Genomic DNA, 20,178 nt, shown 5'->3' with positions numbered 1-20,178 from the left:
ATGCTCACCTTGTTCTTTGGTTCCTCCATTCAAAAGAATTTCATCATTCTGTCTCTTCAGCTCTGAAATGTACTTGTATGCTTGATCTAGTATCATGTTTTTACTCTACGTACAAAAGAAATATGTAATTTAACAAAAAACCTGTTCTTTAGTATTTTTAAAGGCAGTGAGTGCAAGGGAACATGGACTGTGAAATGGCAAGGAAACAGGAGAGAAATTTCTGAATGCAAATACATATCAATTATAGCTAGTATACTATTGCACAAATGAATGAAAATGACTGTTGGAGTTATGCTTTATCTTTCGAGGCCACTTCCTGTATCAGCAATGTTAGGACTTTATTTGGGTGAATTCTCACATTATTTATCTAGTTCCATCCAGTATAACTCAAGAATAGGAACAGTGAAGAAATGTATCAGCATCTGCAATTATATGGGGAATGTTAATGTTTGGATTGATTCATAGGTGTGTCCTCATTGGATGCAAAGTTTCATTATCTATCTTATCTGTTAAATGTTCAAATCCAAAGAGATGTAAAAAAATTACAACAGTTTTACCTGTTTCAAAGCAGGAGAGCATGGAATAAGTTCTCCAATTTTGTTTATTCCAGAGTTAATCTTCTTCTTTCGATGTCTTTCCACTAGAAACATCAGAATTTTTCTTAAGAAAATTAAATGAGCTCGATTTTGAATACTTACTTTTTACATTTCTTAACTTTCCTTAGTGATCCAGTAACATAGCTAGAGTTCAGTTTATAAATATTGTGCTGGGATAGTTGGAAGTATATTCACATTATTCCAAGGTCCATCAAAATAAAAATGCTATGTTCTGTCCATTCACTCAAAAACTGACCATTATATAACCACCCTCCCCAATGGGTGATCAAATGCAATTCTCACACAGCTGATACAATTTTCCCCAGCTCTATAGCTGCTGTAGTATCTCTCAGTTTAAAGGTAGAAGTTTCTCTAATTTCTTGAGACACAGGGAAAGGTTATGCCTTAACTTCAGTAATTCAGCAAAGACAATGATTTTACTCTCTCATTGGGGAGCATCTATATGTTCTGGATCACTCATTTTATAAACAGCACAAAGTACAAAAAAAAATAATCAGTAAAAAAGGACAGAAGTGTGAATCTGCAGCAACACTTTGCTGGAGGAGCTCAATCAGTGGCAGAAAAAGAATGGTGGACAATTTGACAAATCTTTCATCAGGACCCTTCTTTTCCCTGACCAATCCATCAACACTGTTCTGGACAGAAGCAAATACTCTAAGGTTCAAACTAATGATACAGGATATTGAATTTGACTGTTATTACATTATATGTCATAAAGTGACCCAGAATTTTCAGTCACTGGTATAGTAACTGTTTCTCATTAAGGGAGAGGATGGAATAAATCAAGCAATCTCCTTGAAGAGAATTTGCCCTTTTCCATTGTCTGCCTCTATTAGTTATCAGTTCACTAGGATTCCTGATTCCCAGCATCTGTTAAATCATCAACAACTAAATAAAAAATAAAGAGCTGGAAATACTCAGTAGGTCAGGTAACACCCGAAAGGAGAGAAAAGAGTCAATATTTCAGGTGAAAGATCCTCTCTCAGAACTGAAAAATGAGAAAACGGCATTTTTCAAATGCAGAGAGATAGAGGGAGGAGTGACAATCAGAATGTCAATTCAGTGTCAGGAGAGGAAGACGATTTGTCTCAAGGAATGTCAATAAAGATAAATACGAGCACAGAAAGAGGAAAAATCTAACTGGAATATAGAACACAGCAGCCATTAGAAATCTAAAATAAAAAAAAAGAATGATGGTAGCATCCAGCAATCAGGCAGAAGCTGCGGAAATAAAAGTTGAGATGATGTTACAAGTGGATGATCTTGTATCAGAGATAATAATCAGAAGTCAGCTGACCAGTCAATCATACAAAACATTTTCTGTAGGCAGAGAACTACTAAACACTTCATAGAATCAGGTTTTTGGCCCAACTTGTACATAGTGACCAAGGTGATCCTATTTCCCTGTGTTTTTTCCATATCCATCTAAACTTTTCATATCCACATATCTGTCCAATGTTTCTTGAAATATTGTTCTCTTCCACGATTTTTTGATAACTTGTTCCAGGTACCACTGTATGAAAAATATGTTCTTCAGAACCTCTAAAACTTTTTATCTCTCATCTTAAGCCCATGCCCATGCTCTCTAGGTTTAGGCTTCCCAATGCTGGGAGAAGAAACTATGACCATCCACTCAACTTATGTCTCTTATAAACCTCTTTCAGGTCACCCCTCAGCTTCCTTCACTCAAGGGAAAACAGTCATAGGCTGCTCAATTTCTCCTTATGACTCAAGCTCTCCAGTTCAAACAACATCTTGTAAATCTTCTGTGAACCCTCTCTATCTTAGACAGATCCATCCTATTGTGTGGCAAACAAATCTGCATACAATATTCCAACTGTAATCTAACCAAAGTTGCACAACTCCAAAATAATATCCTAACTCCTTACTCAAGACTGATAAAGGCAAGCATGTTGTAGGCCATCTTCATCACCCTGTCAACCAGTGTGTTAGGTCTCTCTCTGTTTAATAACACTCCTCATTTACAGTTTCTATCCTGGTTCAACTTCATAAATTGCATCATACTTGCCCGAGTGAAATTCCATCAACGTTCCTTTGCCCACTACACTAAATGATAAACATCCTGTGGTAACCTTAAAGAACCTTTTTTTAACATATTTAAAATCACATAACATAACATTAGTCACGACATACTAATACAGACAGAATGTGATTAGTCATTTATATATAAACCCTCCACCCAACCAACCCACTAATACCCTCCCTCCTCTCCTCCCCACCTACAAAGAAAAAGGAGATCATCATCTGCTACAGTCACATTTAAACTTTTTTGGCTGCAAAAACGGTGGCAAGTGGATAGAGAGATCAAATTCTAACATCAATAGTTTTCAAATAAGGGCTCCAAACTTTAGTAAAGAAAAAATATTTATCTCTTAAATTATATGTAATCTTTTCTGAAGGAATACAGGCTTTCATTTCATTATGCCATCTTTTCATACCTAAAACTGAGTCAGATTTCCATGTAATAGCTAAATACTTTTTAGAAACAGCCAGAGAAAAATGCAAAAATTCAATTTGGTACATGGTCAATCTTAATCTTAAAGCTACCGACTTAATATCTCCTAATAAAAACAACACTGGATCAAAAGGTAAATTTACTTTTAATATCTGTTCCAAAAATGATTTAATTTGCAACCAAAAGCTTTTAACCTTAGGACATGTCCATGTCGAATGAAAAAAAAAGCACCTACTTCTTGGTCACATCTAAAACATAAATCTGAAGAACTAAGTTGAACATTTATCAATTTATACAGTCAAATACAATTGATGTAAAAAAGCAACAACCTTTTTAAATGCCCATTACACCATCAATTTTGGTGACTTCTGCAATCACACTACTTACCAATCACACTACTTACATTCTCACCCAAATCATTTAAATGTATGACAAATAACAAGGACCCAGCATTGATCTCTCTTACACACCACAGGTTCACTACCTTTCAGTTTCCTACCACTAAACCCCACAAATGCATGACAACAGATCGAACAAACTTCACCATTACAGTTCCTCAACATGATAGAAAGTCTCAAGATCTTTCACAAGCATAAAATCAGCAAGTTTTAAGGACAGTCAAGAAAAGTAAAACAAGGCTGACGGTTTCAGAAAGGAACCCTAGATTGCCAACTGAGGCAATGGCCATCAATTATACACATGGATTCTCAATCAAACAAATTTGGAACAATGCAGAGATTTGCTAATTAAAAGGCTGAATGTATTTACAAAGATAGACCTCCACCACAATCTGCTGGAGGTCAAGTAGCATCAATGGGAGAAAAAGAATGGTTGGTTTTGGGCCTGAATTCTTCATCAAGACTGGCAATACAGAGAGAGAAACTAGTACAAAGACAACAGGATGGAAGTAGTGGGAGAGGATATCAGTGTAGGATTGGTGGGCCAGGGAGAGGTGAAGCATGAGCCAGTAGATTAGCAGTTTCCAGACAAAGGGAGCGAGATGCAAGAAAAACAAAGGGGTCAGGTGGAGGAAGATGTGTCATACAGGGTGTAGAAATTAGCGTGATGTTATTACAATGCCAGTGACCCGAGTTCGAATCCAGAGCTGTCTGTAAGAAGTTTGTATGTTCTCCCCATGTCTGCATGGGTTTTCCCCGGGTGCTCCACTTTCTTCCCACCCTCCAAAACAAACAGGGTTGTAGGTTAATTAGAATGTAAGTGGGTAGCACACCCAATGATACTAAAATAAATGCCAGAATCAGTTTCTACCATGCTGTAAATAAAATTAAAAATTTAAGACCAGTGCTGGAATCTGATAAGAAGGTAACAATGGTAATAAAGAGCAGCCATTTTCAAACTTTTTTTGGCTATAGCCCTTTAAGACTCTGCTCAAAGTTTATGGGCCCCCTTCACTGTGAAGCAATCAAGTTTTGATTTCTTCCATACTTCTCTCCTACCGACGACATTAAAAAAAATTAAACTTATGTTGCCCGAGGAGAAAACAAGGCTTTTAGCACATTAGGAGTGGTGCCAGTCACTCCAATGACAATGCTCATGAGTATGAATGGGACTTGGGTTCAAATCCCAAGATCTCTGTAAGGAGTTTGTGCATTCTCCCAGTTTTACATGGGTTTTCCCCAGGGCTCTGGTTTCCTCCCACTGATCAAAACATACCAGGGGTGTAGGTTAATTGGATGTAAATTGGGCAGCACAGACTTGTGCACCTGGTACTGTGCTGTATGTCTAATCTTTTTTTTAATTTAATTGAGCGCATGCTCTGGCTAGTTAAGCAATCTGCATATGGTGGGATGGATCTCAGATGCAGGAGGAGGAGAATGAGAGTGTTAGGTGGTGGTGAGCCAATGAGAAGGTCAGAGGAGTTTGGGTGGGTGGTGTTTAAGTTGTTGAAAAATGCAGTGTGTGTCTGAACAGAATAAAGAAAGTCAATTCCATTTTGCATTTTGATACAAGTGAGTGTATTCTTTAATCCAATGTGGAAATGGGGTGGAAGGATGTGTGTCACCGATGACCAAAATTGCTCGCCATTATGAGTGGGCTCCTCCAATCAGTAGGTCTTAAAGGTCAGCAGGTGGTTGGCATTTAGCTGAACAGCAAGACCTATGGAATGCAGGTTCTTTCCCACACCTGAATTTCACCAGAACTGAAGGTCAGGAAGAAACAAAATTCTTTGCACTTCATTAGGGGCATTGTCACAACAGTTACCCAACATGGTGATTCACTGACCACCAGTGGCAGATCTTTGCCATCTCAGCAGGCCTCGGCTGCTGAAATCTCTGAGGAGCAGCTCAGCAAGATCATCAGGTTAAACAATGGAGGGCGACTCAGGAGAGTGGCATCAGGTGTCTCCAGCTATCCTAAAGAACTTCCAATTAGACAAAAGCCCCAAGAACCAGTTACATCAATAAATGCCAATGGCCCATTGAAAGTGATGGACTGCGAATTTTAAAATTGAATCATTACTTAGCCAAGAGCAATGAAGATCAGCCAGCATTGGGCACAAGTTAAAGTCTTGGGCAAGAGAAGAAACTTTTTAAAATGTACTTGCTTTCCCATGTTATTGCTTCCAAATATTTGCTGTATGTACTGATTTAAAGAAAACAAAATAATACATACAGTATGCTATACTCCTTCTGCACCAGTTACATTGCTGGCTATAAAGTGAAGTGCCTGAGAAGTATTTATGGATGAAATTACAGGTATTAGGCAGGCAATTCCTCACCAACAACAATGTGATATTGACATTGATAGGGACATATAGAGTATATAGACTAATCACCAAGTGAACCTCAGCTCTTTGCAATAGTTCCAAAGGATGTTCTGTAATACCCAAGGGGACAGAGATTCAATTCAGTGTCTCATGTAATGTTTTCATTTGCTATTCTGTATCAAGAGTGGTGGTTTGGTCTTGATAACATGTTTTCTTCCCCCATTCCTGCACTTCCCTTCACCATTCCCTCCTTCATGTTGAGGTATACAAGCTCTTTCAGCTTTGTGGTCAGTAGCCTTGTCAACACATTAATATCAGCAACTTCTACATAGAGAGCTGCCGATGAAGACACACCTTCCCACTCTATGGTGCTGTTCATAATAACTCCTAATGATATTTTTAACTTTACAATAGATAGCATAAATCAATATAATGTTCATAATGGGAGAGCTATGGGTTAATAGAATTGCTTACAAAAACACTGGTGATGAGAAAATGAGCCGGACAGATCTTCCAATAATTTTCTTTCCCCATCACTAATTACACATCACAATAGCTTCTGTGCTGATTTCTAGTTCCTTGTTCTTGGTTTAGCCTGGTATCCAACTTCACTGATTAAGAGTGATGCATAATGCATTGGTAGACTTGGAACATTACACAAGGCATTTCAGGTGCATACATTGCAAAGCACATCAACAGAGAACAAGTTATGAAATCGTGACACCCACCGCAGGATGCCTGCAGCCACAACCTTGCTCAAACTCTCGACATGGACCAAAACCAGCTTCAGGGTTCCCAATTACTCTAAAATTCAAAAATTAACAAGTACTTACCTGCATTGTGAGTTTCTCGATTTTTCTTCCTATGTACAAGAGAGAAACAAACAATTCAGGCATTCTTTATAAGTAGAAATAACATACAGAGACAATTATTCCATCCAAGTGTATCTTTACCCAACCTTAATCACCCGAGGGGAAGGGATGGAAGTATTCAAACATTGTGTTGTGGGAAGGATTTCAATCTAGCAATGACTAGATGGTGTACACTTGGAGGAGAAGCTGCAGCTTTTCCCATGCACCTCCAGCACTTGGCCTTGGTGATACAGCTCATGAGCATGCACATGTGGTTTTTGGAGATGATACCCAGCCACCGTGTGGTGAAAAGGCTGATGGGGTGCCAATAAACCAGGCTGTTTTATCTTGGATGGCACTTAGCTTCTTGAAAGCTCCAGGTGCTGCTTTTGGCAGGTGAAGAGTATTCCATTACACTCCTGATTTATATCTAATGAGTGGTGGTGAGGTCTTGGGATATCAGATGAATTACTTGCCACAGAACATCCAAGTTTGGACTTACTCTCACAGCAATTTTATTTATGTGCTGATCCACTCAAGTTTCTGTTCAATAGAGACCCCCATAGTATTGATGGTAGAGGAGTCAGCAACAGTAATAGTATTGAACCTCCACATTAGATTCTCTTGTTAGAGATTGTCACTGCCTGGCATTCTTCAGCACCAACATTGCTCGTCTTATGTTTACCTTGTTGACATTAGTCATTCGTCTGTGATATTACCTCTCAGCTCAACTATTTTTTCCTTTCCTCTCTGGGAGGGAGGAACATGCCAAGCTTATTCACATGCCAACCAGCTGGGCACATCTTTCCCCTCTCCATTTTGCAACTCCTACATTCCTTTATCTATATTTTCATTCTTTTACTGCTAATATTCACTCATTGACCAGATAACCATGATTACCCCTTATGCCTGTGGTCACCCCAATTTTACCCTATCAATCATTCCCTCTGCTACTCTTTCTGCAGGTCAAAAGGCTTCTTTTCTCTCCTTTTCACTTCTGATGAAGTCTGCGACCTAAAATATTTACTGTTTCTTTTCCCACTGATGCGGCCTGACCTGCTCAGTTTTTACAGCATTTTCAGGGAATCATAAAATAATACAACGGAGAAATTTGGCCCAACTCATCATCGCCAACCTCGATGTCTATCTCTCTCATCCAATTTGCCTACATTAGGCCCACATCCCTCCATCCCTGTCCAAACACCTTTTTAAATGCTGCCTCTATCATTTCCTCTGACAGCTCATGTTCTCAAAAAACTTAACCCTCAGAACTTCTTTACATTTTTTTCCCTTTCACCACTATGCCCTCTACTTCTAGGTTCCCTACCCTGAGAAAAAGACTGACTATCCATGTTATTTGTGCCCTGCATAATTTTATAATTTTATGCTCGGAAAGATCACTCCTCAGCCTCCAGTGAGAATAAACCCAACCTGTCTACCCTCTCCTTATAACTACAATCCATCACTGAAGGCAACATTCTGGTGAATCTCTTCTGTGCTCCTGGTATTCCTACTACAATGTTCCTGTATGTAATGTCTGGAATAAACAATACTCCAAGAGTGGTCCAACCAATGTTTTGTACAGCTGCAACATGACATCCCAACTCAAGCTGAAAGCAAGCGTATCAAATGTTTTCTCTACTACACTATCCACCTGTATTGCCACTTTCAGGAGCTATGGATTTGCACTCCAAGATCTTTGAACATCAAAGTCCTTGCCATCTGATTAGGGCCTAACAGGATTTGATTTCCAAAGTCATGTCAAGTACCATCACTCTGCCCAAAATTACAACCCCATTATATTCTTAGATATCTTTGCAATCTATAACTCCACAAAATTTTGTGTAATCTGCAAACATGTGCAACAGACCATCTGTATTCTCATCAAATTCATTTATACCCATTACAAACAACAAAACCCCCAGCAATGATCCTGTACTACACCACTTATTGCAGACATTCAATCAAAAAAAAAACCACTCTCTCCAACACTCCCATCTGCCTATCACCCAGCCAAATTTTGAGCCAATTTGTCAAAATGCCTCTGATCCCCTTTGAACCTTCTGGACCAGTCTACCATGTATTTTGCCAAAAGTCTCACTGAAGTCACTGTATACCAATCTGTTCAAACTCAGCAGAAGTAGCAACATTGATGGGGAAGTTGAGGGAGGGGGGTGGTGGGTGGTGTGGAGCAAGAAATATTTGATGTTTTGATTTAAGACCCTGCATCAGGATTGGGAATGGAAAGAGAAGATCTCAGTATAAAGATGAAATGGAAAGGGCCAAGTCAGGTGCAAGGAGGTGATATTGGTCCTATAAGATGTGATGGTTGGACAGATGGTGCCAGGTGAAGAAGGAATGGAGAGCCAGGTGAATGATAGGTGGAAGTGAGAGAAAAAATAATGGAATCGAGAGAAGGGATGGAGAGAATGAAGGTGCAGTCAGCTCTGGGGCGATATGGGAACATAAAGCCTACCAGCTTTTGAATCAGGTAAGTAAGGCAGATAATAATAGGAACCATTTGGGGAGAGGTGGGCTAATACAACCAGATGGAGATATTCAGTGGGGTAACTCTGAGGGTAGTAGGTGGATGGAACCAGGAAGGAAAAGGGATGAAAATGGATGATAGAGGGCTAGAGACAGGTTGTGGGAAATGGTACAAAAATAGGAAGACCACAGGTGGAAAGGAAAGAGAGAAAAGAATAAAAGAGGTGTGAAAATGGAAAATTCAATGCTCAGGTTGAATATGAAGTATTATGCATTACACTGGCAACAGAGATGATCAAGGATTGACAGGCTGTGTGGGAATGGGAAGGAGAACTGAAATGGCATGGAAACAAGAGGTCAGGATGACCATTACTGACCGAACACAGGTGCTTTGCAAGTTGGCCACCTTGTCTGCATTTGGTTTCACCAACATAGTGGAGGCCACATCAAGAGCACAGAGTCACGTAGACGAGGTCGGAGAAGGTGTACATAAATCACTACCTCAATTGGAAGAGCTGCTTAGCTTGCTGAATGGTGAAAATATAAGAGATGCAAGAAGAAGTGTTGTACCTCCTGTGGTGGCTGGAGTAAGTGCTAGCAGTCAGAGAGGGGTGGATAGGGAGTGATGAACGCACCCAGGAGTCATGCAGGAAGAAGTTACTGCAGAAACTGGAAAGAGTGGGGAGGGAACAATGTGGCTAGTGGTGGGATCCCATTGTAGCTGGTAGAAGTGATGATAACTAAGGCAGGTGCGAAGGCTAGTAGGGTCAAAGGTTACAGCCATGCGAACCTTATCTGTGTTTCATTTGGGCGGTGGGGGTGCGGGGGCTGAAGTCCACGAAATGTGAGTCTAGGCTCCATCGACCATATGGTACATACCACATTACTATGTTGCCTCTATCAATGTTCTTACTTACTCAAAAAGCTGGATCAGATTTGTGAAACATTATCTCACCTGCACAAGATCATATTGGCTGGCTCCTAATCGGTCACTGCCTTTCCAAGTGAACACAAATCATACCCATCAGAATTTTGTCCAACAACTTCCCTACCAAACCTGTAAGGCTTACCAGTCTGCAGTATCTAGACTTTCCCACTTTATGAATAAGGAGACTATGTCTACTACCCCCCAATGTCCTGGTATCTCACTCATCACCAATAAAGATCCAAAAATCTCTGACGCAGTTGGACAAATTAGACCCCCAACAATCTCAATTCCAAATGAGGGTGGCATAGTTGGTGTCATGGTTAGTGCACCGCCTTTACAGCGCCAGTGATCAGGATATGGGTTCAAATTTCACGCTGTCCATAAGGAGTTGATATGTTCTCCCCATGTCTGCGTTGGTATTCCCCTGTGGGGGAGGGGGAGGCAGTCTGATTTCCTCCCACTGTTCAAAACTATCAGGATTGTAGCTTAATTCGATGTAAATTGGGTGGCATGGACGTGGCTGAAAGGGCCTGTTACCATGCTGCATATCTAAATTAAATCTCCTCCCTTCTACTTCTCTTGGTATTCAGGGAGAGATTCCATTCAGCTCTGAGTATTTATCCACCCCAATGTGCTCCATTATTTCTAATATTTAAACCTTTTGGTCTTGTTTGGTAAACAACTTGGATTTTGAAATGATGAACAACATCCAATTGCAAGTTTTCAAGCTCACAAACTAACCAAGTAAAAACGTGCATCTCTGCCTCCTGAAGGTATTCCTAAAATACATTCTAAATAAAACATCCAACAATATCAATCATTGGAAATAGACACACTTATCACATTAATGTAGTGAATCTGAAGAACCTTTCAATGGCATGGTCATTCTGGAAGGGGTAGCACTAAAGATGTACTTTACTAGGACGAGAGGACAAAAGAAGCTCAACCCCCATTAAGCTTCTGACTTCAAGGGATGCATTTGAATCAGAAATAATCACCTTGTACATTTGCTTAAAGTCAATCCACACTTACCTGTGAGTTCTGCGCAATGGTGTCTGATTTTCTGTCATTTCTGGCATTGTGACTGATGACTGTACTTCTTCCACCATAGCAAATAGATTACAAAAAATAGAAGGTGTATATTATTATAAACTGGAACTAGGGCTGACATCAAACAAGGTCTGGATTTATTTGAATTTACACTGTTCTGCATCAATTTCCAATCTACTGATAGTCACTAGCAAGATTGACAAATGTGAAATGATCACAGGAACAAGGTAGTGGATAGTGCTGTACTAGTTAGCCAAGTGTCCCATAAATGTTTGGGTCAGAACTTGTTGGTGAGTTTAACAGAACTGGTGTCGCTGATCATTTTTTGATGAGGAAGACATTTCCCCAAGTCTGAAAGGCCAACAGTTTTTGGGTGATCCATTCTGAAATGCAGTTCATTCTCAACTGGTTTCAGGAAAAAATTCCATTTACATTTTAATTGCCCATTAAACTCACACAAGGATCCTTTTAGAAGAAATTCATGCTGCTGCCAAGTCACTCACCTCACCAGCCCAGAAAGGGAACAGAAACCATACAATCACATTCAACGTAGACAATTCATATCAATGTTAGAATTTTAATACATTTTAGCATTTTGCTTCTTAACTCTTAACTTTTTTTTGCCTCTCTTACATTCTGTATTTGTCTAATTAATCCAAATTAACTATATCCATCATCCAATTATACTTTCTCAAACTTTACAATTTATTCTTCCAGGAGAGACAAATTCAGTGACTCCTGATAGCCCACTAATGCTCCCATGCCATTATACGTCACACTTGCATTAAAAGCCAGAAGGGGTAAAACACAGGAATCCATTGACACATGATTAAGTGAAAAAACACACAAATGCTGGAGAAACTCAGCAGGTCAAACGGTGCCTTTTATGTAGCAAAGGTGAAGATACATAACGTTTCGGGCTTGAGCCTTCATCAAGGTGTGGGGAATCATGAAAAATATCTGAACAAAAGGGGGAAGGGAGGGGGGTGGGAGATGATAGGTGGAGAAGGGGGGAATACTGCAGGGGGGGGAAGAAGAGTCTGGGCTAGGTGGAGAGAGAAAGGAAGTAGGAATTGGAATAACTAGTTGGGGGGGAAGGAAGTTGATTAATGGAATGCAGTGAACTCAATGTTCATGCCCTCGGGATGGAGAGTGCTCAGACAAAAAATGAGGTGTTCCTTCACTCTGCAGGTGGACAGGGTGGGGTAGTGTGAAAGGCCATGGACAGTGTGACTCTGTGGTTAATGTCTGCCAAGCTGCCTGTCTCCCCTCTGGCAAGCCTTGCTGTACTAACATTGGCTGTACATTATCTCTACTGTTAAGGACGCTCCCCTTGGGTATAACTGTGTATGCACCTATTGTCTTTCATTAAATCCAAAGGGAGTAAGTATAAGACAGCGAAGCGGAGTGGGAAGTTAGAGGATTGGGAAACCTTCAAAGAGCATCAGAGGGTAATTAAGAAAGTCATAAGAGAGGGGAAAATGAAGTACGAGAGGAAATTAGTAAATAATATAATGGAGGAAAGCAAAAGCTTTTTTAAATATGTGAAGAGGAAGAAATTGGTTCGGTCTAAAATTGGTCCATTAAGAATGGAAAAGGGTGGAATAATTACCGGAAACAAGGAGATGGCTGAGGAATTTAATAAATACTTTGCAACTGTCTTCACCAAGGAGGATATAGGTTATGGTCAGTTAGGGGGTAGTGGTCATGCGGTATCAAGAGACTTGGGGAACTTTCCTGGGGAAGTAGGGGATCTAATGGATATCCGGATCCAGAAGCAGGAGGTTGTGAGTAAATTGTTGGGACTGAGGGCTGATAAATCCCCAGGGCCTGATGGGCTGCATCCCAGGGTGCTTAAAGAAGTTGCTATGGAAATTGTGGAGGCACTGGTCGACATTTTCCAAAGTTCCATAGATTCGGGGGAGATCCCTGAGGATTGGAGAGTGGCTGATGTGGTGCCGATTTTTAAGAAGGGAGTCTTTAAAACGGGAAATTATAGACCGGTCAGCCTGACGTCAGTGGTGGGGAAGATATTGGAATCTATCATAAAAGGAGTAATAGCAGAACACTTAGGCAGAAATAATAGTATAAGGGCTAGTCAGCATGGATTCCTTAAGGGTAAGTCATGCTTGACTAACCTTCTGGAATTTTTTGAGGATGTGACAAAGAGGCAGTGGATGTGGCGTATTTGGACTTCCAGAAGACCTTTGATAAGGTACCGCACGGGAGACTACTGGGCAAGATCAGGGAGCATGGTATTGGAGGTAAGGTGCTGACATGGATAGGAAATTGGTTAAAAAATAGGGTGGAGTAAGCAGGTCTTTTTCAGGATGGCAGGATGTGACGAGTGGAGTGCCGCAGGGATCGGTATTGGGTCCTCAGTTGTTTGTAATTTATGTAAATTATTTGGATGAGGGGATTATTAATAACATGAGCAAATTTGCAGATGACACTAAACTGGGTGGCGGTGTGGGGTGTGAGGAGGATGTCAGGAAAATGCAGAGGGACTTGGACAGGTTGGGGGAGTGGGCTGCTGAATGGAAGATGACGTTCAATGTGAGCAAATGTGAGGTTATCCATTTTGGGGGCAATAATAGGAAAGCTGAGTATTATTTAAATGGAGACAAGCTAGGGAGTGGGGAGGTGCAAATGGATCTGGGTGTACTTGTTCACTGGTCACTGAAGGCTAACATGCAGGTTCAGAAAGCTGTGAAGAAGGCAAATGGCATGATGGCTTTCATAAAGAGGGGATTGGAGTATAGGAACAGAGACGCCCTTCTGCAGTTGTACAGGGCCCTGGTGAGACCCCACCTGGAGTATTGCGTCCAGTTCTGGTCTCCAATTTTGAGGAAGGACATACTAGCTATAGAGGGTGTGCAGCGCAGATTTACAAGGTTAGTTCCAGAGATGGCGGGGTTGACATATGCTGAAAGGCTAGAAAGACTGGACTTGTATCCGATTGAGTTTAGAAGGATGAGGGGGGGGACATGATTGAGGTATACAAGATTATCAAGGGGATAGACAGGGTGAAGTCGGATTACTTGTTCCCAATGATGGGGGAGACGAGGACTAGAGGGCATAGTTTAAGAATACAAGGTAGGCCCTTTAGGACGGAGATGAAAAAACATTTTTTTACCCAGAGAAGTGTGAATCTGTGGAATGCTCTGCCACAGAGGGTGGTAGAGGCAGATTTGCTAAATATGTTCAAAAGAGAGTTAGATAAGACTCTAGTGGGCAAAGGAGTTAAGGGTTATGGGGATAAGGCTGGAAAAGGGTACTGATAGTAGTGATCAGCCATGATCTGTAAAATGGCGGTGCTGGCTCGACAGGCCAAAGGGCCTACTCCAGCTCCTATTGTCTATTATTGTACCATGAGTTTCTGCTAATAAAAGCCATGATTATTGTTTGACCACATCGTTTTTGTCTACTTCACCAACTGGCACTTCAGACTCAGAATTGAAATGGTTGGCTACAGGGAGGTTGCTTTTGTTGCGGAGAGGTGGTGTTGGGTGAAGCGATCTCCTTATCTGCAACCGCTCTCTCCGATGTAGAGTAGCCACAGAAGGTGCGGATGCAGTAAATTAGTTATTTGGAGGTACAGGTGAAGTGTTGCTTCACCTGAAAGGACTGTTTAGGACCTCAGACCATGGTGAGGTAGGAGGTGTGGATGCAGGTATTACACCTCCTACGACCACAGTGAAAGGGGCTTGGGGGTGGTAATTGGTGTGAAGAGTGCACAAGGGAGTCATGGAGGGAGTGGTCCCTATGAAAGGCTGAGAGGGGAGAAGAAAAAATGTGTCTGGTGGTGGGGTCCTGTAGTAAGTGCCGGAAATTCCAGCGGATAATGTGTTGAATGCGGAGGCTGTTGGGGTGGTAGGTGAGGATAAAAGGGATTCTGTGTTTGTTGCGTCTGGAGGCAGAGGGGGACAGGGCAGATAAGCAGGAAATGGAGATGCGGGTGAGGGCTGAGTTGATGGTGGTGGAGGGGAAGCCACATTTGTGGGAGAAGGCAGATATTTCAGAAGATTTAGACTAGAAGACCTCATGTAATGTAGGCAAATAGGACTGGCTCAGGAAGACAACTGGGAGGCCTAAGCCTAAGGGTACGTTGGGTACCCTTTATTCTCCATGGATGCTGTGTGACCCGCTTAGTTTCTCCAGCACATGTATTGCACTTGATCCCACCATCTGCACATTTTCTTGCTTTAACCCCATCAAATCCATCCTGATTCTCCTCCACAGAAAATTTACAGTGGTCAATTAATCTGCCAATCAGCACATCTTGCAGATGCAAATGGAAACTGGAGTAACCCAGGGAAACCATGTAATTGCAAAGAATGTGAAAATTCCACGTGGAGAGCATAAGAATCACCTCTGTGATTAGTTCACATTCAAGTTCCAGATTGTCACATTCACTGAGGTGTAGTGAGAAAGTTTGTTTTGCAAACAGTCCAGCCAGCCAATCCATACATGGTCCCACAGGAAAAAAAAAACATAGTACATAATGCAGTTACAGATAGAGACTAGTTGGAATGGAGCAAAGGCAACTTTATTTTTCTGGTGAGAGGTTTGTTCAAGGGTCTGATAACTGGGAAAGAAACTGTATTGCATTCTGGTTGTGCGTCACCTCAGACTTGTAAATTTTCTTCCCAACAGGTGAAGGCTGAAGAGAGTGTAGCCAGATTAGAATGAGAGTCTATATATGTTGACTGCTTTTCTGAGGCAACATGAAGTCTAGATGGATTTGATGGAAGGGAAGGAATTTTGTGTGATAGTCTAAGCAGCATTCACAGCTTTTTACAATTTCTTGCAGATTGAACAGAGCACACAGTACCACACAGTGATGCATGATGACCGATTACTTTCAATGGTGCATCTGCAGAGGTTGTTGAAGGACACAGGTGACATGTCAAATTTCTTCAGGCTTCTGGTGCACTTTCTTGGCCATTGCATCACATGACTAGACCAGGTCAAGCCATTGGCAATATTTACTCCTAGGAACTTAAAGCCATCTATCATCTTGGATGGGGAACAAACTCCTTCTGCCATTCCTTTGCATACTTTTCCATTGATCTGTCCTCTCATTACCTTAGACAGCATCTTTCACAATCCACCATACAAACTGTGGTCTCATCCACAAACTTACCAATCATTCCATGAACCTTCTCAACCAAACTCCTAACATGTACGACAAATACCTAGAGGACTGCAGAATGCCACTGGTGATAGGCCTTCAATCTGAAAAACAACCATCACCATCCCCCTCTGATTCCTACCACGAGCCAATTTTTTATTCAATTGACAGTTCCTATGTGATCCAACTTTCTGGACCATTCTATCTGTGGAACCGGCTAAATTCTATATTGACAATATCTTCCATCCTGCTTCATCAATATTCTTGCTCACCTCTTCATAAAAGTGAGTCAAATCCATGGGTCACAATTTTCCACATGCAAAACCATGTTGACTCTCCCTCATCAGTTCTTGCCTTTCCAAATGTCAGTAGATCATACCCCTCCAGAAACTTTCTCACCACTGATATTAGGGTTCCTGGCCTCTACTTCTTAAGCTTGATGTTGGAGTCTTTCTTGAACAAAGATACAATGTTAGCCATTCCCACAGTACCTCACGTGTGGCGAATAAAGATAGAAACATTTCTGCCAGGCCTCTATCAATTTCTTTCCTTAGTTCCCACAATATCCTAGGTATATTTGGTCAGGCCTCAGGAAATTATCTGGTTTTATGCATCTCAAGACCGCCAACACCTTCCCTTTCAAAATGATGGCAAGTTTCCAAAACCTATCCACAATAATTGCAGACAAGAAATATTCATTTTCCATGTGTCCACGCATAGACAGTCACACTGACCCTACTGGAACACATTGTCTCCTCAGTTATCCTTTTGTTCTCATAGAACCTTTAGGGATTCTTCTTTAACATGTGTGACAAGGGTGTTGAATAGCCTCTTTTAGTTTCACAAGTTGCTCCCACCCTCCCCCCTCCCTAGTTAGACTCTCTATCTATTGCTTGAGAAAACTTTCATGGAAACACAAATTTCACTCCAGCAAAGTTCTTAGCACCACAATAGATCATGAAGACATTAATACAAATTACAACAATGATAGAGTCATCATTCTGAAATATTCACTCTTTTTTAACCCACAGATGCTACCCAACCAGCTGAGCAATTGCAGAACCATCTACTTTTATTATATTTATAAAACACTTGGGAGTAAAGTATCTCAAGGTACTTCAATAAAGGCAATTATCAGAGAAAATCTGATAGCAAGCCATATGGAGAGATTAAGAGGAGGCGAATACCTAGTGAGACTGATGGATGTTAAGGTGCTTTGTAAAACATACAAGGATGGAAGAGAGGGCCATAGATTAGGTTCCTAAAAACTGAAAGCACAGTGGTCACTGGAAGAGTGAAGAACACAAACACGAGAAAAAAAACTCACATTTCTACTGTATCTTCCTCTTCCCTTTCAGAACATCCCAAAGCTATTTGCAGTCAATATCATTGGCCTTACAGAAATTGCAAGTTAACTTACAGATAGAAGCAAACACATCCATTTCAGTGAAATAAATACACACACAACAGCATAGACACACAAAGCGATTAAGAGACAAATATTAACCAGGTTCTATATAACAGTTCCTTGAAAATTGCAAGGCAACCTTTCACACATGCTCGTGGAAGCAGACAGACCACCGTTCAACGTTTCACCTAAAAGACAGCACGTCTAACAAGACAGTAAAGTGCCCAACTGTGGAGAGAGGCTTACATCCATATTATTCTTTCTTGTAAGAAAGAGTTACTCACGCCACTTGGCCAAAACATAACTGGGTAAATGTTTTAGACAGAGCAGGTGGTGTGAGAGGTGACTCCCCCGTCCGCTGCCCTCAACAATGGACTAAGCCTTACCTCAGGGTACGGTGGGCAAAGAGTCCGGTGCTGCAGCCTCCCAGCTGGTCGTCGGTGCCCACATTGCCTCGCTCTCTCGGGGAAGGTGGGCACTGGGGTAATGCAAGAGAGGGGCTCAGAGTCCAGAGCTGGCCAGGCCAGGATCTTGGTCTCTCAGCCTCCAGCTGATCACTGACACCCCAAAGACAAGTGCCCTCGGCCTCAACCCTGCCCAGCCCAGCCCGAGGCCCCACCGTCAAGAGTATGGGGTGAAAGGGATGGTCAGAGGCTCCGGGGCGCTGGGCTGGGCGGGGTGAGAGGGGAGGCTCTTACTTCCAAACGGCCGCAACTTCTAACTTCTTGTCGGGGTTTGGCCCAGGCCTTTCCCTCCCCCTCCCAAAATAAAATCAGGCCCCAGTACAGCCTAACATGCTATCCGCCGTTGTCATGGCGATCGAGCCTATCGCCAAGCCGGCTGCGATGTTCGTGAACCAATGGGTGGGAGCCGCGGGTCAAGTTCGGTTGAGAGAGCCGGAAGTGTTTGCGCGAGAAGGGGCGGAGCGATGGCGACGCATATTTGATTGACAGCTTGGTCCCAGCGCCGGCTCAAGGACGAATGAGAAGGCGGGGCGTGGAATTGACTGACAGCAGAAAGGAGCGAGGCTTGGATCAGGTATTGCTACTCCCGAAGGACGTTCGGATCCTGCCTGCAGCTGCCGGCGGACGGGAGATTTAAGACGCGCTAATAGCTTGATGCACAAGGTGAAAAGTCACTTTTTTTTCGTCAAGGGAATAAGTCTAAAACTACGATATATTTAAGGTGAGAGGGAACTCGAAGAGAGGGCGATAACTATTTGGATGAGGCAGGTATAATGACATAGTTTAAAACTTATGAAAGGGAAAGAAGAATTTTGGTCACATACAGACAATTAGGGCTAACAATATATTTATCTCCTATGGATACTGCAAGGCCGGCTGAGTTCCTCCAGCATTGTTTTTACTAACTCAACTGAGCAACTTGGTCAGCATGGACAGATATTGGGCCAAAGGACACATTTTCATTCACTACAACTGTGACTCCGAGTTTACAGTTTCAAAACTCACCCAGTCGTAGCAGAGAATAAATCGAAGGTAACTCAAGAATATAGGTGTAGGACACTCAGCTCCATTAAGCCTGCCGCCCCCCACCCCCCACCCCCCAAAAAAAATTCAGTCTCCTTGGCTGATCTAAGCTTTCTCTAGCAGTTCCCTGACCACCAATCTCTTCAATATTTATTTTAAATTTAGACGTTCAGCACAGTAACAGTCCATTTCGACCCACAAGTCTATGCCATCCAATTAACCTACACCCAAAAGGTAGGTGGAAACCGGAGCCCCGGGAGGAAACCCACGGAGACACAGGGAGAATGTAGACAGCGCGGGATTCGAACCCTTGCCCTGATCACTGGCACCGTAAACCATGCCATCCCTCTCACCACCTTAAATAAATCTACATATCTGGCCTCAACCACCATCCAGGGTAGACAATTCACACTCTAGAGGAAGGTAACAAAAAGAGAAAGATTTCATGAATTCTGAAATCTACATCTTCAAAAATGCCAGTGAAGCAGATTCAAAAGAAAGGAACTATTGGTGAGCTCCATGAAGTATGAATGTGAGGTTGCCTGTTTCCCCTAACACTGGTGGACCTAGAGAGGTTGGTAACCTGACATGTGATGACTGTGCGACTAGCAGCTTGTAGTGGCCCCGAACATTTTTAACATCTCGTTTGCAACCAGTCTTATGCTATTGTCTATCTGAAAAATTAATTGTATGTAGTACTGTTTTTGTTAAGCAGTTTTTGTAACATCACTGTGGGCTCCGGAACTTTGCATCGTTTTAATTCTGTGGCCCTTTGTGTGAAAGGGACAGTAAAGGCTAACTGACTGACTAAAACACACTTTCATTCAATACAGAAAGAGTAGGAAAGTGGTAGTGAGCTGAATGGTCACCTTTATAGCTATTTGAAACCAGGGCATGCAAGATGTGATCCCAATTTGATACTTAAAATGTGCCAACAGGTAATAGATAAATTCAGAAAAAAATCTCAATAGCAATCATGAGCTAAAAACTGAAAAGTGAATCCACCCGTGCC

General features: G+C 41.8%; 1 protein-coding gene across 2 annotated transcripts in view; it reads right to left on the bottom strand.

Moving 5' to 3' along the window:
- LOC138739055 (basic helix-loop-helix domain-containing protein USF3) overlaps positions 1-18,507 on the bottom strand; it is a 31,032-nt gene extending 12,525 nt beyond the window's left edge. The window contains exons 1-5 of one of the 2 annotated variants that reach the window (XM_069890461.1): positions 18,066-18,507; positions 11,120-11,186; positions 6,655-6,683; positions 558-640; positions 9-105 (exon numbers count right to left, since the gene is read on the bottom strand). In XM_069890461.1, coding sequence (XP_069746562.1) covers positions 9-105; positions 558-640; positions 6,655-6,683; positions 11,120-11,166 — 256 coding nt within the window. In that variant the 5' untranslated portion in view covers positions 11,167-11,186; positions 18,066-18,507. The remainder of the gene's footprint in view (positions 1-8; positions 106-557; positions 641-6,654; positions 6,684-11,119; positions 11,187-18,065) is intronic. The other variant, XM_069890462.1, reaches the window with a different exon arrangement.
- Positions 18,508-20,178: the final 1,671 nt, after the last annotated feature.

This window comes from Narcine bancroftii, chromosome 7 (genome assembly GCF_036971445.1).
Source record: "Narcine bancroftii isolate sNarBan1 chromosome 7, sNarBan1.hap1, whole genome shotgun sequence".
Taxonomy (NCBI): Eukaryota; Metazoa; Chordata; class Chondrichthyes; order Torpediniformes; family Narcinidae; genus Narcine; species Narcine bancroftii.
The sequence above is the reverse complement of the archived record's forward strand: the minus strand, read 5'-3'. Positions and strand labels throughout refer to the sequence as shown.